This window comes from Ursus americanus, chromosome 5 (assembly GCF_024610735.1).
Source record: "Ursus americanus isolate L20-20 chromosome 5, mUrsAme1.1.p, whole genome shotgun sequence".
Lineage (NCBI taxonomy): Eukaryota > Metazoa > Chordata > Mammalia > Carnivora > Ursidae > Ursus > Ursus americanus.
The window spans coordinates 40,112,799-40,131,792 of NC_142131.1; the positions used below are offsets into that span (position 1 = coordinate 40,112,799).

An 18,994-nucleotide genomic window follows, 5' to 3' on the forward strand; every position below is an offset into this window, starting at 1 on the left:
TGTATGTTGAATAAATACAAAAGACAAATCATGCATTTCAAAGATGCTACTCTTGCCAGTGTGTTGAGGTCAAGAGTGGCAGGTGCGTAACTTGCAGCAGGCAGGATTATCTGGCACCTACGAGTAAACAGAACTGTTTTTAAGAGAATGGAGAAGTGTGAGGACTTGCACACAATTTTAATAAATTAGGTCTTCAGCTAACTAGACAACATACAAGCGACAGCAAATAAGTCACATGGATAACAACGTGTATATTTTTAACAGTACAACTGCTTTCTTTGCAAGTTGAGAATAATTTATAATCATAATTTTGCAAACTGTTATTTAATATTAAAGTTTAAGAATTAAGTTTTAAAGATTTCTAAGAGGCAGAGGCACAGACAAATTTTACCTCTTGGTAATGGCTTCATGAGATACTGACAAAAAACAGTCGTAATGAACAATTTGGATATACTTGATTTTCTGAGCAGGCAAGTTCTTGAGTAGGCTGGCTTTTTCCTATAATCTATCTACAGGCTTTAAAGATCACTATGTATCAAAGGCTAAAGAAAAAAAATGAGGGGTGCCTGGGTGGCTCAGTTAAGCAGCTGACTCGGGATTTTGGCCCACGTCATGATCCCAGGGTCCTGGGATCAGACCCACATCAGGCACTGCACTCAGCATGGAGTCTGTCTGAGAGTCTCTCTCTCCCTCGCCCTTCCCCTGGCTCATGTGCGCACGCTCTCTCTCTCAAATAAATGAAAGAAGAGAGAGAGAGAGAGAAAGAAAAGAAAAGAAAAGAGAAGAGAAGAGAAGAAAAGAAAAGAAAAGAAAAGAAAAGAAAAGAAAAGAAAAGAAAAGAGAAAGAGAAATAAATCATCTCCGCAATTTTAAAGGGAAAAAAGAATCAGATGGCAAGCCGTAAGTAACAAACGTGCGAACTTTTACACTGGTGACTATCAAGCACTCTTGCCTACTCTTTTGTGGCTTCATTCAAGCAGCAGCACAAAACATAGCCAGTAATATTGTAAGATAAATTTGACAGTTAATAGGTTTTCTGCGGTCACCTACAATACCGCTATGGATTATGCAAATACTCTGTAAACATGTAGCACTGTTGTTGAGTAAAAAAACCCAGAAAACAAAATGCTTTCATTATCACCAAAATAAAATTTGCTAACTTTACAAATTACGTAGGGAGTAAATTAAAAAAAATTTTTTTTTATTTTCAAGAGGAAAAATTTATTCTAAAACATTAATTCAGTGATATAATTTTTTAAAAAAACAGGTTTTTTTTCTTTCAGTATTTTAAAGATGCTGTTCTACTGTCCCCCCACCTGTATTACTTCTGATGACAAGTTTGTTATCATTCTCACCTTTTTTTTTTTAAAGATTTTATTTATTTATTCGACAGAGATAGAGACAGCCAGCGAGAGAGGGAACACAAGCAGGGGGAGTGGGAGAGGAAGAAGCAGGCTCCCAGCGGAGGAGACAGATGTGGGACTCGATCCCAGAACGCCGGGATCACGCCCTGAGCCCAAGGCAGACGCTTAACGACTGCGCCACCCAGGCGCCCCCTCACCTCTTTTTCTATGTAATTCATTCATTTCCCCCCTGACTACTTTTAAGGTGTTCTCTTTAACAGTGGGTTTAAGTGGCAAGTTGATGATGACGTGGCTTGGGATAGTCTCGATTCCTGTGCTTGGAGTTCCCTGAGTTTCTTAGACCCAAGAGCTCATAGTTGTCATTAAATTTGGAAAATATCTGGCCATTATTTCTTCAAATATTTCTTTTGTTCTCCGTTTTGTCACGTGGGGACTTGAACTACTTGTACATTAGGCTGCCTGAAGATGTCCTACATGGCTTACCCCTCCACCCATCTTTTTTTCTGTTTCATTTTGGAGAATTCCTACTTCTAGGTCTTCAAAATTCACTAATCTTTTGTTCCCTAATACTTAATCTACATTAACCCCACCAGATATTATAGATTTTAATTTCTACAGGTTCATTTCAGTCTTTTTAAAGTATCTTCAACATCTCTATTTAACATGATCGATCTTTCTCTAGCTTCTTAACAAAGGGAACACAGTTATAAAAACTGTTTTAATGATCTTTTCTACCATTTCCACCATATGTATCTATTCTTGGGTAGTTAAAATTGATTTTACCCCCTCAGTATGGATATTTTCCAGGTTCTTTGTATGCCTTTAGGTTTTTAATGCATGACAGGCATTATAAATTCTGCCCTGTTAGATACTGGAAATTTCTGTATGACTATAGTCTCGAGTTTTGTTCTAGGACATGGTTACATTGCTTGGAAACAGTTTGATCTTTTCAGATTTTGCTTTTACCTTTGTTTGGCAGGATCAGAGCAATACCTAATATGGGGATAATTTTGGACCACCACTGACACACACTTCAGAATCCTCTACCTAATAGCCTATCATTTCTGGGGTTTCCACCCTGACACAGGATCTATTCCTGGGTCTGTCAGCTCAGAGTATTGTTCCCCTAGATATCCTTCCTGGAGGTTCTCTCCTTGGCTATGGGTAACTTCCACATTTGTGTGTGCTGATCAGTACTCAGCTGAAGACTCACAATGGACCCTCCAAAGATCTGGCAAGTTCTAAGGGGGCTGCTCCCTCTTCTCTGGTAACTTGAGTCTCTTCAGCAGCTCCATCTCCTCAAATCAAAGAGACCACTGGGCTCCCTGTGCCACTCCCTGGAAACTCTCTCCAGGCGGTAAACTGTGACAACTGGAGGACTCACTGGGTTTGTTTTCTGTTTCTCAGAAGTCATTATTCTTCATATTCTGATTTCTAGTATTTTAAAAAAATGTTTCATGTATTCTGTCTTGTTTTTCACTTATTTTACTATTTGAAGGATAATTTCAAAGCCTATTATCTCCAACTTTGCAAGAAACAACTCCAATTTAACAAATTTACAATCTAAAAAAACAAAGGAAATTACATCTTTTGTCTAAAGCATCCATGATGTGGGGAAAGGCCTCTCTCCTTAATCGCCCTGTCACACCTCATCTTCAGCTGTCATCTCCCCACACATTCAGTTCACACCCGCATCGTACCTGACACAGAACTCAGTGACTGCTTGCTGAATGGGTACTTTCATTTAATGGTTCAAGAAACTAGATAAAATGTGCATTAACCTGAGAGGCATCCTCTTACTTTTAGGGCCCTGAGAGGAAACTGGAAAGGAATTTTTGCAAACACTAGTTGGTTAAAAACACATACTCTTGCTATGGAAACAATGAGCGATATTCATGAATAATTCTCAAGTGAACTGCGGGGGGGGGGGCAACAAGAATAATCCTATCCCAAGGTTCTTTTACCTTTGGGCACTAGCCCATGGTCTCCCTGGGCCCCTAGGCCCAATTTTACTATTTCTTTCAGCTGGTGGCATGGAAACATTATGTATAACCAACTGGCTAGACTTAAAAACAGTTTGGTTCAAAGTCCTTCAATGTTCACTCACTACTCAAGACACATACAGCCTATGGGCCAAGTAAAACCAAGTGGAGGAAAATTAGTCAGGATGGGGAGACAGTATATACCTGTGTGTGAAAAAATCAAAAGAACTACATCTAAATCCTAAAGGAGAAAATACTAGAAGAGTCAAGAGATTATTTTCAATCAACCTTTTATTAGTCCCTAAAGAAATCTTACAGAAGATTTATAACCTCCTTCTTTCCCCAAATGTACATTCTCACCCAAATCTGCATACAATCTCACTGGTGTTTCTAAAACTGCCCCACAGCCTGAATGTTAGGGTAAGAATTTCTGCCTAAATAAATACAATAATGATCCTAAAATTTACTTCCTCCTCCAGCTTCTGAATTAACGGTTCTGAAACTAGGGTCCTTGGATGTTCCCCAACCCAAATGCACACTTGACATTTTCCCAGGTCTTTATTTATACATTGTTATTAGCAGAACTTTATTTTTAGACATTGATACTCATATACACTGAAACATTTTTTTTCTGAGGAAAGGTATGATATAAACACATATAGTGTCTTTAACGTCTCTAGTTTCTATTTATGACATAATTTTTGGTAGACTTACATTAATTACTTACACCAAATAATACTAAATACTGCCATTCCCTCAAAATATTGCTTAGAGGTTACAAAATAAATTTTTACAAGAAGGATGTCCTCTAGGGTGCATTGTTAAAGCAATAAAAAGCTTGAAGACTAAAATCCACAAGAGCAACTTTACTGAATAACCAAGTTAAAGGTTAATAGTCTTCTGGAGCGGGTTTTTTTTTTTTTTTTTAAATTTTATATAAAGACCACCAATATGATGGACCATAAGGCACAGGATACGCAGTTCCTGCCAGGCCTAATTAGCTACAAAGTCTGTGCCCGTGTGGTGCTATGGCTACTTTCCCACTGGTGCTAATAAGCTGCAAGATAAGGAAAAAGGTAGTAGCTTATGGATCTACATTTGTTTTGAGAATGAAAAGAGGAGAGAACTCTGTAATCTTAAGGCAGAGGGAAATAGATCCAATGACGCTACACTCCTCAATGTGAATATAGCTTTCCAAGGACCAAAAGAAAACAGGGGTATATTTTAAAGTGCATCTTTTCAACTGGAAGGTAAAACAGAAAAAAAAAAAAAAAAAAAAGTTCAGTTGTTTGCTTGTATATTCTATTAGCTAACTGATTTTCTTAAGGTGCCTTAAGTATTACAAATTAAAGAGAATGCCGTAAAGAAACAATAATATGTAATACAAGAAATGTTTATTCAACAAAGCTTTACTGAAATATACAAAGATATACATACATACATATACAAAGATAAGTGGGACATGGTTCCTAATTTCAAGGACATCACTGATTTGAGTTGCTAGGTTACCTACCTAAAGGTGGTATGAGCAGTTGAGATGTATAGAGAAGATGCTACGTAAGTCCAGGAGAGGCAAAGCTTATTTCTGTAACTAGGCATGGGTGGGAAGGGTGATCAGTGAGTGGAGAAGGTGCCTTGTGAGGGAAACAGTCAATAAGTAAGCTGAGTGAAGAGAAGGAGGAGGAAGGGGCTCCTTTACACGTAAGGACTCGTCTGAGAGTGCTGTGCTGTAACAGAGGGAAGAAAATGTATAACATGAACGGAGACAAGTCGTCCTGTTTAGGAAAAAAAGTGGGGAAAAGGCAGACAGGGCTCAAAACGATGGGTAGAGTCACAGTGCAGAAGTCTACAAAAGACCGTGAGGGAGTTTAATTCCTACTGTAGTGGTTCGCAACCCTGGTTGGACACCAAAATAACATGTGAAGCTTTTTTAAGAAATATGTAAGCCTGATTTCCGGATCTCAACGTGGGGTGGCAAAAGCAATGTCTTGTCCAAAGATAAGAGCAGCAGAAAAACAAGAAAATTTAGATTAAAAGATGGGAAAGTCTGTGAAAATAAGTTTGTATAAAGACTATGACTATAAGAATAATTATAGGACTCCAGATTAAGGCACAAAACAGAACTTCCAGGACACATGGAATGGTTAGCAAGGAAGAAGAAGAGGATGAGACGGAGAAAGGTCAGAGTTCAGGACTATGGATGAGGAGCAGTTCTAAATTAGGATGAGATCACGATGTAGCAAGAAAGTAGAAGGGAAAAATGTAATGGAACTGGGCACGGTGAGAAAAAGCAACAAGAAAGCTCTCTAAAGTCATAAGTAGCATGACAATGCATGCAAGCTGAGTAAGAAAGAGTATTTTCAACAATTTGATATTTACTTTCGTTACTGAATGTAATAGGTCAAGGACTCTCAAAAGGCAGTTCAGAAACTACCAATAAGATGATGGGTTAATCTCATAATATTATCTGAAAAATAAAAATGCCTTTTGTACGTGAATTTCAAGATTACTGCTAGTTAACTAAGAAAAACACAGTACCTTATTAGTGACAGCCAACAATTCTTTCTACTAGCTCTGCTGAGTTTTTCTAGAGGCAAATGAGAGCAGGTCGAACAATCATCTGACTGGTTCTCAGTGATCAAAAGCATGCTGGGAGAGTTTACAACTTCCCAACCCAACCACTATCAAAGGGTGCCCTGCTAACATTACATTTTGACTGAACATTTATAAAACAACATTACAGCGTATTTTCAACTGATAACAAGTTAACTTTCTCTCCAACAATGTATTCTAAATTCTACTAAGAAAAAGTATGAGGAAAGCTGATGGATTTAAAAGGCAAATACAAGTTCTCAGGAAGAGCTGATGACAGAAGGTGCTGGGGGAGGAGGAAACAGGGGAGGGAGGCAGAGGTGAAGACTGATGTGATTTACCTACTCTAAAAAAAGGAAAAAAACTGTTAGCTACCTGTAGGCTCTGATTTTCAGACAATTTCATTCCCACACTGTCCTAGTCTCGTCCTTCTCTGATCCAGTTCTGTATTTGGCAATAGGACCACAGAGACAACAGCCACTTGAAGGCAATATGCAAGCCATGTCCAGGATCTATTATATTTGCTATGAGACTTAGGACCTGGTTATGAATTTATCAAATAAAATGCAACCCAACCTAAAAGACAATCTGCTTAGATGTACTACAGCCAAAGCAGAAGACTGTGACGCCAGACGTGCTAATGTCATTCGGTCTACAAACACTTGGTTCCACCCAAAATTTAGCTCAGTTAGGCTGTAGATTCTGATTGACCTATATATGGTACAAGTTAAAATTTAAAACTCTTGCTAATCATATAAATATTTGAGCCTATCAAAAGCTTACGACCTTGGGGCGCCTGGGTGGCACAGCGGTTGAGCGTCTGCCTTCGGCTCAGGGCGTGATCCCGGCGTTATGGGATCGAGTCCCACATCGGGCTCCTCCGCTATGAGCCTGCTTCTTCCTCTCCCACTCCCCCTGCTTGTGTTCCCTCTCTCGCTGGCTGTCTCTATCTCTGTCAAATAAATAAATAAAATCTTTAAAAAAAAAAGGCTTACGACCTGATTACAAACCAGTAAAAATTCACCTGTAGAGCTCACTCAACAAATAGCAGCTTAAAAGTAAAGTACAATATGTTAAAATGATATTTTCACTGGTTTGTAATACTGCATAAATGTTTTCAATTCTAATCTACCTCTTGAGAGAGATAATGGAAAAATAATAGTTCATATTCTTGAGCTAGATATAAGATAGCTCTAAATTTTTCTTCTAAAATACATTAAGATATATTCCCATATGTGTACATAAAAGATGAAAAATAAATCAAATTCACTGCAAGTACAAATCATCTTGAATACTGTTAAAACAGTTCCCAAAATGATATTTCTCTTGAAAAAACTAATCAAATAGAAGGCTTGCAAAAGATCTATAAAACTAAAAAAAAAAAAAAGAGAGAGAGAACAGTTATTGTCAATGAAGTGAGGGTTACACTCTTTAACTGATTTATTAAAACACAGTAAAAATATATTTCTAGCAAAACTATATACAAAACTGCCAAGTTTCATGAACACGCTACAAATTTAGAAAGCTACTGTGATGTTTATTACTTAAACTAAATCTTCATAAACTTGACATTGTTACTATACATAAATAATTTCTTCAGACTGTAAGCTCCATTCACCGCCATAACCTCAATTCGAGAATACTGTGTCATTAGTAAGCATTCAATAAGCACATAAAAAACTTAAAATAATACTTAAATAAAGTAAGTACTCAATGCTACTCACAAAATAATTAGCATCTTTGTGAATTATCATTAATTTTCTCCCTGAAATTAATCTCTCTCAACGGTTATTCCTCAAGGTCATTTCTCTAGCTCGTTTATCGTTTGTTTGTAATTGCAAACTAACGGCAAACTACGTTTAACCGTAAAAGCAAATGTACAAATTAGTAAACACCCGTTTCCTAGTCATGCTCATCACAAGGACATGACAAACTAAACTCTTGTACACTCTACAGTATCCAAATTATACTATACTACTTACTTCAATTCCAGTGACTTGGGGTAGCTGAGCTGTGGTTTAAGCTGGTATATTTCCCCCTGAAACACGTAGTTCCCATACACTGTGCAGTTCAGCAAAATGGTGTGTGGGATTTCTCAAAACATTTTAGAAAATCTACAGAAATTTTAGAAATTAAAATCATAAAGAATGCATCAGCCTAGGAGTCAAAAAAGCTCAGTTCTAATTTTGCTCTTTCCCAGAATCTGTAACTCTTAAGATGCAACTTCTCTGTGACTTGGTTTCCTCATCAATATCTGGCCATAAAACTGTTACAGGGGTAAATAAGATGAGACTCTAAAAAAATTCTTCGAAAAAAGGATAATGTTGCGTACAGAAGATATTACTGATAGACCATAATTTGTGCTACTGCTCTACCGGCACAGGAAAATGAGACGCTAGTGTACTTTTGTTCTGTTTTTGAAGATTTATTTATTTATTTTAGAAAATGAGAGCATGAGCTTATGAGTAGGAAAGGGTGACAGAGGGAGAGGAAGAAAGAATCTCAAGCAGGGCCCAACACAGGGCTTGATCCCATGACCCCCAGATAATCAGCTGGGTCAAAAACCAAGAGTCAGACACTTAACCAACTGAGCCTCCAGGTGCCCCAAAGTTAGTGTAGTTTTAATAATTTTCAAGCTTATCTATACTGACATTATCAACTAAAGCATCTAGTAAGTATATATGAAATTAGATTATTAGGTACAGAAGCAGATCACCAAAATATTTCTGGGGCTTAAATGAGAAATGTTTAACATGAAAGTATGATCAGAAATACCTCATTAACACAGGTTTACTCACTATATCTAATGTTTCATTAATAATGCTTTCTTGGCCAGTACCATCAAGTTGCCAGAAAGCATTAATGTGCTCAAAAACTTAAAATTTGTAAAAGTACAACTTATAAATGCCTCATAAGTCACATGTCACAAGACAAAAATTATAAGCAACTTCAAATGTTAATGTATTAGCTTAATTCTTTATGGAAGAGGTCAGAAAATTACCGTTCTACTCCTGGAGCACAGTGGATAGACAGAGACCTTAGGAATGAAATGAAATGCTTGAGCTGCACTGGACCTTCCATTAGTTTCCCCCAAACAGGCAGTATAGACAGGAGCGGATGAAGAAAGGCAAGATCAGAAGTCTAGACTGCTGAATAGCTTTCCTGAGTGGAAATTCCATCCTTATTTAAAACAAACTATGAGGGGCGCCTGGGTGGCACAGCGGTTAAGCGTCTGCCTTCGGCTCAGGGCGTGATCCTGGCGTTATGGGATCGAGCCCCACATCGGGCTCCTCTGCTATGAGCCTGCTTCTTCCTCTCCCACTCCCCCTGCTTGTGTTCCCTCTCTCGCTGGCTGTCTCTCTCTCTGTCGAATAAATAAATAAAATCTATATAAAAAAAAAAAAGGATGTTTCTATGGGAAATTTGTAAAAAAAAAAAAAAAAAAAAAAAAAAAACAAACTATGAGAACTCATAAATACAGGCAACATCAGCTCGCACATTCAATGTAATGTTAATCATCCACTTTTCTGAATTACAATCACTGCTGCTATCTTCTGCAAAGCAGCTACTGAAATGCAGAAACCACATTTTAGGGACCACTGGAAGACAACAACGGCAGTAAGTAAATCCAACTTTTAATTATGTAATTGTGGAACCAAGCAGGTATGCTTTTTCTTCCTTGTAAGTAAACATTTTCACTTTAAAATGAAAAACCTTTAACACTAGATTGGTTTTTCTTTTAAATAATAGTTAATAATCATCTACCAGCTAACATTTTTTCCCTTGGAAATTATAACCAGGACACACCTAGATAGTTCCCCCCCAAAAAAAATTTTTTTTTTAAGATTTTTTATTTATTTATTTGACAGAGACAGCCAGCGAGAGAGGGAACACAGGCAGGGGGAGTGGGAGAGGAAGAAGCAGGCTCCCGGTGGAAGAGCCTGATGTGGGGCTCGATCCCAGAACGCTGGGATCACGCCCTGAGCCGAAGGCAGACGCTTAACGACTGCGCCACCCAGGCGCCCCCTCAAAAAATTTCTAACGTTAAAGACAACACACTATTAGAATGATGATATAATTACTGAAAAAATACGTTATTTATACTGGTAACCCTGAAGATACAGTGAAACTAATATTGTTACTGTAGAGTTACTGAAAAATTATCATGGCATTCATAATTAGACCTATTCAAGGCTAAGATAAATAATCCCAGCATTAACCATAGATGCTGAGGTATCACCGGCATTAGACTAATGCTGTAAGTCTAAGGCACTGGAAATCTCAGTAGAGATGACAATATAAATCTACAACAAAAAGCTACTGTGACAACTAATTTCAAATAAAAATCAACCCGTGGAAAAAATAATGGTTGTTCTGTAAAATAATATTGCCTATGATTAGAATAATAATGATAAAACCACCAGCTCTCGAACAATACTTAAAATTACAAAACTGAATCATGAAACTTTAAGTGTTATTTCTGAAACTATGCTCTTACACTGTTCTTAAGGTAATATTTCACTTACCTTCAAAATCCAGTTAGGATTAAAATTAGTACTATATGATGTTACTGAGGATTCTCTATAGGATGAAAAAATAGCTTTGAGTAGAAGAATTTGCTAAGGGTCACTCAGGCAGACTAAAGGACATGACTAAAGTGTGTACAAAAGCTGAGGAATGAACAGAAGCAGGACACCTGTTACTCATGTACAAGTTTAGAATCTTACAAAGGAAGATGTTATATTTTCCAGAGCACCAATTATATATTCAATGCTTTAAAAAGTGGAGGCAAGGAAGGAGAAGATAGACTCTGAGCCAAACGGAAAGGCTATCATCACTCCAGTGAAAATGCCAAGTAAAATGGCTTCAACTCTAACACAGTTTAAAAGAAGATTGTCAGAGCAGCACAGTGTCAGTTCCACCTTGAGGACTGAAGCCCCCTGAGGGTTAGTGCGGCATAATTCGAGGGCATGTCGTGAGCAGACTGAAATAACGATCAGCAGTAATCACTAGCGTTCAGCAGCATCCCATGACCATCTTATATACTGACTTATTTACTCTACTTTTGAGGGATACTGATATCTCAAGTGCAAATGAGGAAAGACAGCACAATGCAATTAGTAACGGTGAGGCCAGGGGACCAAAACAAATTCCATGAGGAAATGGGGAAAAGTTGACTTATGTAGCTATTTTTTTTTTAAACTTATGTAGCTATTTTACATTCATGTGTCAAAGTAAATATTTATAAGTTCAAGATTACAAATAATTTTAAAGGCAAGATATTTTAGAGGTCTCTGATTTTTTGTTCCTAGTTAGTTAATTTGAAGGAATTTTAATTAAGGCCTGTGATTATCTTAGAAAAAATTCACTTGAAAATTCATGAAGTAACAGGGAATGAAGCAATTTCAGTATCTCCTCAAAACCAAGGAGTAAGCATTACAACTTAAATGAGTTCTGAGGGTCACATGTTTTCTGTAAGTGAAAGAGTAAAACCTTTGCTCTGCTAAAACAAGAAAAAGCTATTTCAGATTAAGAGTTTAACTCTACTTCCTGTACTACTAGGATTACTAGGAACGTAATTTCTCTGTCTTAGGAGGACACTACAAATTTCAAAACTCAGCTACATTTATTCCACAAGGGATGGATAGAGAGATGGATACATGGACGAACGGACCAAAAGACATTTTCAGACCTAAAGAATATAATAAGTGGTGCTCCCAAATTGTAAAAGCTACTTTTTAACTTACCATCTTTTTTCTCTTATCCTGTTCTGTGGGTGGTTCTTCATCTTCTGTGACTTTCGGTTCTTCAAGATGAGACATTAACATACAGCTACATAAAAAAAAATGTTTTAAGTAAATAAAAATGTCTGTAACATGCTGAAACAAATCCTGAAAATCACTGAGAACATTAATGCTTCTATTAATTTCTACCAAAATGTGAGGAATAGCTAGATAAGTTAGATTTATAATTTTAAGGCTTAATTATAAAAATATACCTCACTTTTTAGAAAAAGGGCCATACCAAAATATTTTAGAACATATTACTTGAGAATTTAAGGTAGCAAGTTATAAGGAATTTATGTATATGTGATTTTTAAACCATACATCACTTGACAAAGCAGGATGCATCCTTTATATTTTTCTAAAAAAATGATACCTATAGACACTTAAAATTAACACTTCTTTTACCATCAATCTTCGTATGTCGGTAGATTATTATACATGTTTCATAACAAAAGCAATCATTTAAATAATAACCTCATTAAAACAACATTAATTAACCAATAATCTACTCCGTGCTCCGAATGACATTACTATGCTATGAGGAACGTGTCCCTGAGAGCACTTGTACCTGCAGGACAGTTATAAATCATTTTATTTTGATTATCTGCACCACTGCTCCTCACCATTAACAGAGATAATAGAAACAGAGTTTCCTTTTCAGTCAATAGTTTCTCTCTTACAGGGAGACAAGAAATAAATAATTGTCTGTGAATCCAGTTGATGGAATAAACCTCGCTGCTTCCTGATTTAGAATAGCAGAATTCAGTAATTTATCAGAGTCAAAGGTTCCTAACCAATAAACTGTGGCAAAAAAAGCTTGGTTTCTCTTATGTTTTGTAGCAAGTACAGAGGAAATATACCTCCTGACTCAGCTGTGTAAGTAACTTTTAATTCAAGGTTAGAGACAAGTGCTGACACCAGAAACTTGATCAGGCTCACTCTTGCAGGGGATATGAGCGTCCCTTTCCCCCAATTCCCCACCATTAAAAAAACCCCCAACTTTTGGGACAACTACTTCTGACCCAGTCAGTGCATGCAGGTGCATTCAAATAGTAAGAACCTTAAACTGCAATCAGGAACAGCAAGAGCTTAACTCCTAACCCACTGCAGGGTCTTAACCTCTTGACGTGCCAATGCTCTCATCCACCAATGAGAGAAGAGGATATAGCACAGCTAGCCGGCCAAGGGGCTCCGCCACAAAGTGAGAGATTCTATTAGCATCCCAGCCCAAACGCTGTTTAGTAAAGTGAAATGTCTAGAAAACAATCTAAATCCCACTTTATATTTTAGAACTGAATAAGAAGGAGTTCCTTCGTACTAGCTATTTTATGCCTGCTGCAGATTTGAATTCTAACTGCAGTGAATCTGGACCTCCAGGAAAGTATGCTTTATGTTGCCTGAAATTCCTTCACCACATTCCTAAATCTGTTAGCTTACTTGAAGAGTAAAAACTCTCCATTCTCCTTTCCATAAGCTAAATGATTTATCACATAAATAATGGAATATATTCTGAATATAAATAGACATTTACACACATATTTTTTTTCCAGAGACCAAAAATTATTGAGAGGGCACAATTTTTTCTTTGCAATTCTGCAAACTGCATTCACTTGGGTCTCTGGAAGGTATAAACTGAGAAAAAATAAACAAATTTGAAAAACCTAAAGATGAAATTCTCTCCTGCAGATAGACTTCCAATTAAAAGTCAAATCTTATTTTTTTGACAAACATTAAAGATGGGGAATCATGTCTTACATAAAAGGCATGGTGGGAATTAATAGATTTCTAATAAGCTAAAATATGTAGGCAATGAATGTAACAATAATAATAATAATGATAATAATAGTCTAAAATAGGGACAACTAATATGTGAACCTAGGCAGCCAGACACCTCTCACATCCTATGCTAAGTAGATCCAGGCACTCTAGCCAGCTAAAAAATCAGAATCTTTCCCAACAAGAAACTCTAACCAATGAAACACAGCCAATAGTGTTAGCATGCAACATGAAACCCTTTAAATTATTTCTAATTAATAGATACATGCAATAAAACCTTTCGTTTAATCTAAACAAACTCACTTCGGAATGTCACAATAAAACTAGAACTGACAGCATTATTCAACTGGTCTGCAGTGGACACTTTGGTTGATTACGTAACCATCCTCCTTCCAGAAGAACCCTGAATTTGTCCAGCATCTTCCTTTTCCATGACTCTATAAGCGTCCATGTCACCGTCTGCTTCAGGAAAAGCTGATTCCAGCCCTACTGACAGTGGCTCGACGGGCAATCATGGCAATCTTATTCCGCTAACCATGACTGCTTTCGACAGGAGCACATTTAAGAAATTCTAGCCACTTATACATGAAAATGCTGGCTGAATCCTTTCTTTGTACTTCCCAAACTTTGGCAAGGGGTTGTCAATTTCATTTCCCAATGCGCCTAAAAACAAAATATTATTTCAGGAAAAAAAGGAAAACCACTCTGACCAAAGAGAAGTAGAAGGCAAATCTCAAGCCTCATTAATATATCTTCCTGGCTTAATGCATTAACTATACTAACTAAAATGCAAACATACGAAGAAATCAGTGCAAAAGAATGAAACTGGACCATTATCTTACACCTTACACAAAAATTAACCCCAAACGGATTAAAGACTTGAATGTAAGACCTGAAACCATCAAACTCCTAGAAGAAAACTTAAGTGGTAAGCTCCTGACATCAGTCTTCGGGTGATGATTTTTTTGGATCTGACTCCAAAGCAAAGGCAACAAAAGTAAAAATACACATGTGGAACTCTACATCAAACGAAAGACAAAATTTAGAGAGAGAACAGAATAGTGGTTGCCAGAGTTGGGAGAGTGCGGGGGTGGACAAAATGGGTAAAGGGGTCAAACGATGCAACTTCCAGGTATAAAATAAGTCATGGAAATATGATATATAGCACGGTTAATAACACTGTATTGCATATTTGAAAGGTGCTTAGAGAATTAACCTTAAAAATCCTCATTACAAGAAAAAAAATTATTAACTATGTATGGTGATGGATGTTAACTAAACTTACTGTGGTGATCATCTCACAATAAACACAAACACCGAATCATTATGTTGTACACCTAAAACTAATATAATGTTACATGCCAATTATAGTCCAATTAAAAAAAGAAAAAAAATCCAGATTCTTAATCTCTGAAAATAGAACTCTTCTTTCTTCTAAATGGATTCATTTTGTATGCCATTCTTAAGAAACACCAGTATCAGACCAGTAAAAGTCAACTATTAACTACCCATTTATCTTGGAAGATAACCTTTTCCACTATGTAAAAAACGATACCATCTTAAAAGCAAACAAAAACCCACCTCCATTCTTCCCACATAAAATATTACATGTAATTTTCAAAAGCCTATGAGAATAGAGTTATGAAGACATATTGAAGCATAAAAATAGATATAGGTTGTTAGGTGTAAGCACCGTTATCTTAAAAAATTTATGTATGTCATGTCCCCCAAACTATAAATACTTGTCAACTCTCTAGCCACACCCACCTGTCATCATTTCCTGCCAATCCTTCTTCCACAGTCTATCTCAAATTCATATCAACAGTAGTATAACAGCTACTTGGAGGGTTTCTCCATCTCTCAGGAGTACATTCTCAATTTTTAAAGGGCATGTGAATCATCCAGGGTTCCTGTTTACAAAGCAGGTTCTACTGCCCCAGCCCCAAAGATTCGGATATAACGGGTCTGGACTGGGGAAGGGAAATGTGCATATTCAACAAGGTGTTTCGATGGTCTAAGACCACTCAGTGTGAGCCTTTCTACCCCTCCCTGTCATCCTCTACAATGCAATCAACTGACTCTTCTGACATATAAATCCGTTCTTTGTACCTAAACACTTTAAAACTGCCAAATGAACCTCCACTGACTACACAAGCTAGTCCAAAATCCTTTTCAAGTTCCTTTACTAGTCGGCTCTAATCCACTACATATTCTCAGAAGTTATTCGCAGTTTCCCCAAAACCCTTCTTCTTCTGTAGCTGGCATTGCTCCACCGGTCCCCATTTCCCCTTCTAGGTAGTGACAGAGCCTCGGCTGCTTCCTCACACAGCACAATGTCTGGCATAAACAAGTCTGAATAAAGAGATGACCTGTCAACCAGGCTTCATTACTGTGGTTAAATCTATCACCTTGACTGGACCACAGGATGCCCAGATAATTGGTTAATAGTATTCCGGGTGGTTTCTAGATGAGATTAACATGTGAATTTGTACAGTGAATACAACAGATTGCCCTCCCCAATGTGGGTGAGTCTCAATCAATCCACTGAAGGCCTGAATAGAACAAAAGGTCTAATTAAAAGAGAATTCACACTCTCTGCCTTTTAGCTGGAACATCAGTTTTCTCTGGCTCTGTGACACAGACTAGAACTACACCCCACTGGCCCTCCTGCTTTTAGGTCTTTGGACTTTAACCGAAACTATACTTTAGTTTGCCAACTGGAGATCTTGGGACTTCTCAGCCTCCATAATTGCATGAGCCAACTTTTTATAATAAATCTATTTACATTTATGTTATTATAAATATATAACATAAATATAAATTTATCTCTTTCTGGCATGCTGTCTCTCTCCATATATCTCCTATTGATTCTGTCTATATGGAAAACACTGACTAGTATACTACTTACAGAGGTAAAAACAACAACAACAACAACACAGAGTTTTCTCCCTTTGCTCTGATTTATTCTATACTGAGAATACAACAGGAATTCAACAGAACTAAAAATATTAACTTTCTTTGAATAAACTGTTCCAATAAACAGGAAGGGGAAGCTGGAGAATAAGTTAGCTACATAAGTAAATATTTTACGTTTCTCGTGTGCCCTTTTCTGGAAGTCTATTTATACCCTACAGTCTGATGGACCAGAATTTTTGGGACTCTATGTAGTTTACAAAAAAAAAGAAGAAGAAGAAGAAGAAGAAGAAGAACTTTATGCAGTTCACAGAATTACAGAATAGGAAGATTATCAGAGATCCAGTCTAATCTCTCTTAGGAACCTAGAAAAGTTAGGAAAATAGTCTCTCACACTCACTGTGCTTCCATATGCCAAATTCCACCCCAGGGTAAAAAGCAGTGACCAAACAATTCTGAGGAAGAAAACAGTGGTTTTACATCTCAGCTACCCAGGCACCATAGCCCTCAAGTCTAGGCCTTTGTAATCTGGATCCCAATCATGGTCTCCTACTCAGTCTGCTTTCCTTATGCCCAACATTTTCCCCTTCCAAACCAAAATCTTCTTCCTGGCTGAGCTTGGCATCACGAGTCAGAACACCATGGTTCTAGTCTTGACTCTTCCACTCATCTGCTGAGTCACTGCACTTTTCCAAGCCTCTGTATCCTAATCCTAAAAATAATGAAACTACACTAATTTCTAAACTTTATTTCTAACAACTTCCTGACTCTCATCCCTTCTACTTAGACCATGCTATATTTATGTCCATTTCCTGCATCCTAAGTCCTATCCCTTCCTGAAGACTCTAACACACAGTGACTACTTCTCTTTCTATTAAAGCACAAGCTAGAATTCTGTTTTGTGTGCTTTGTTCGAAACATACATAATTGCCTTTACTCATTACTAGTGTTTTCATTGTTCTATTAGACACATCCTCCCCCAAACTAAATTATATACTCCAAAGAGGACGAGGAACATTTGATTGTATCCTAAATAATCTCAAATAGTTGTAAACTTTGTCACATATTATGCATAAATACACAATATTTATAGTCATGTGCCATAAACGCTATGTTAACTTTAAAAAAAACCTGAAAAAACCTGCCTACATGCATGGCTTCTTATTTTGGTTGTAATCAGAGAAATGTGAAGTTTCTACCTCATCTGAACGTTTATATTCTTGAAAGCAAACTTAATGCCAGACACATTATGTCTACATATGTTTAATAAGATCCAACAACACAAATGTGCTTTCCATGTTTTTCAACAAAATGGGATTCAAATGGCAATCTTTCCCATCTCCCACAGATTCTTTTTAAAAAACAAAGAAAACAGGCTCAGTATACTATTAATGTAAAGTCAAGCAGCCTCAAATCTCATTAAGTCTTGCTTATCATAATATAACACACGCCTGTTATTAACAATAATAAGAGAAAAGGTACAGCAATTCTACTATCTATAAAGGACACAATGAAATTTCAAATTAATAGTTCTAGAAGGATGAGACTATCAGCATTCTTGATAACATGATAACTATTCTCACAAAAAATGTCATTTCACAGTTCTCTTTTAAAACTGTCAAGTACCACGTGACTCTAATATGTAAAGGTGCCAGGTATGCTTCTATCAGGCAAATACAAATACAGGATGCTTACCAATCCTCTTTTCCCCGTAACTTGCCTGATGGGCAGGGGAACTTTGTTAATTGAAAAAAAGAACATATTAAAAATATCTTTAAAAAGTCATTTACAAGCTAACATAAAAACCCAATGTCATGAGCCAACTTATGTCAAATCATAAAATTATTGTTAAACTAAAGAAGTCCAACTTCTCATTCCACTTTAACAAGTTAGGGTGATCTCAAGATCAAACTAATTACAGGCAAAACAAATACAAAATTTTCTTCATAAAAGACAAAATCTAAAAAGTCACCACACTGTGCTTATTTGGGGGCAGTGAACAAAAATCATGTAGGACATAACCACCTCCCACACCCCGCCCCAGTTCAAGTGCAATTAATTAAATGATCCACCTACTCTTTATAAGTTCCTGTTTCAGGATCTTCTGTCATGACATCATGTAGGCCCTCCACTGAGATGTTTATAATCCCACAGAATTTATCTTGAATGACACTAAAAGGAAAGCAAAACAGATTAAAATGGAGTATTTACCAGGTTATTCTTTTTTTTTCCTTTTCTAATTACCCCCTTAAACATGAAGAGAAATTTTACTTCTAAAATACAAAGGAAACTTTCAAAACATGTTTCTTGTAGCAGAAATTTTATCTTTGCACGTAACATTAAAATTTTCCCTTTCACTAGAGTATTAAATACTACAAAGGTAGATTCAAAAGGAAAAAAACATTTTAATATTCTTTAACTTATTACAATAGACCTGAGTTGATTTTATAACTAAAAAGATAAAGATACAAAAATCCTGAAGCTTAAAATTCTCTACTCTTCTGAAGATAACGCCAAGAAAAAGACGACTTCTCCATACATGGCTATTAAGAATAAAAAAATGGCACAGCCACACCAGCAG

General features: G+C 36.8%; 1 protein-coding gene across 1 annotated transcript in view; it reads right to left on the reverse strand.

Annotated features, from left to right (window-relative positions):
- IPO11 (importin 11) overlaps positions 1–18,994 on the reverse strand; it is a 210,218-nt gene that overhangs the window by 20,326 nt on the left and 170,898 nt on the right. Inside the window, exons 28-29 of the mRNA XM_087862132.1 lie at positions 18,490–18,585; positions 11,686–11,770 (exon numbers count right to left, since the gene is read on the reverse strand). Coding sequence (XP_087718258.1) covers positions 11,686–11,770; positions 18,490–18,585 — 181 coding nt within the window. The remainder of the gene's footprint in view (positions 1–11,685; positions 11,771–18,489; positions 18,586–18,994) is intronic.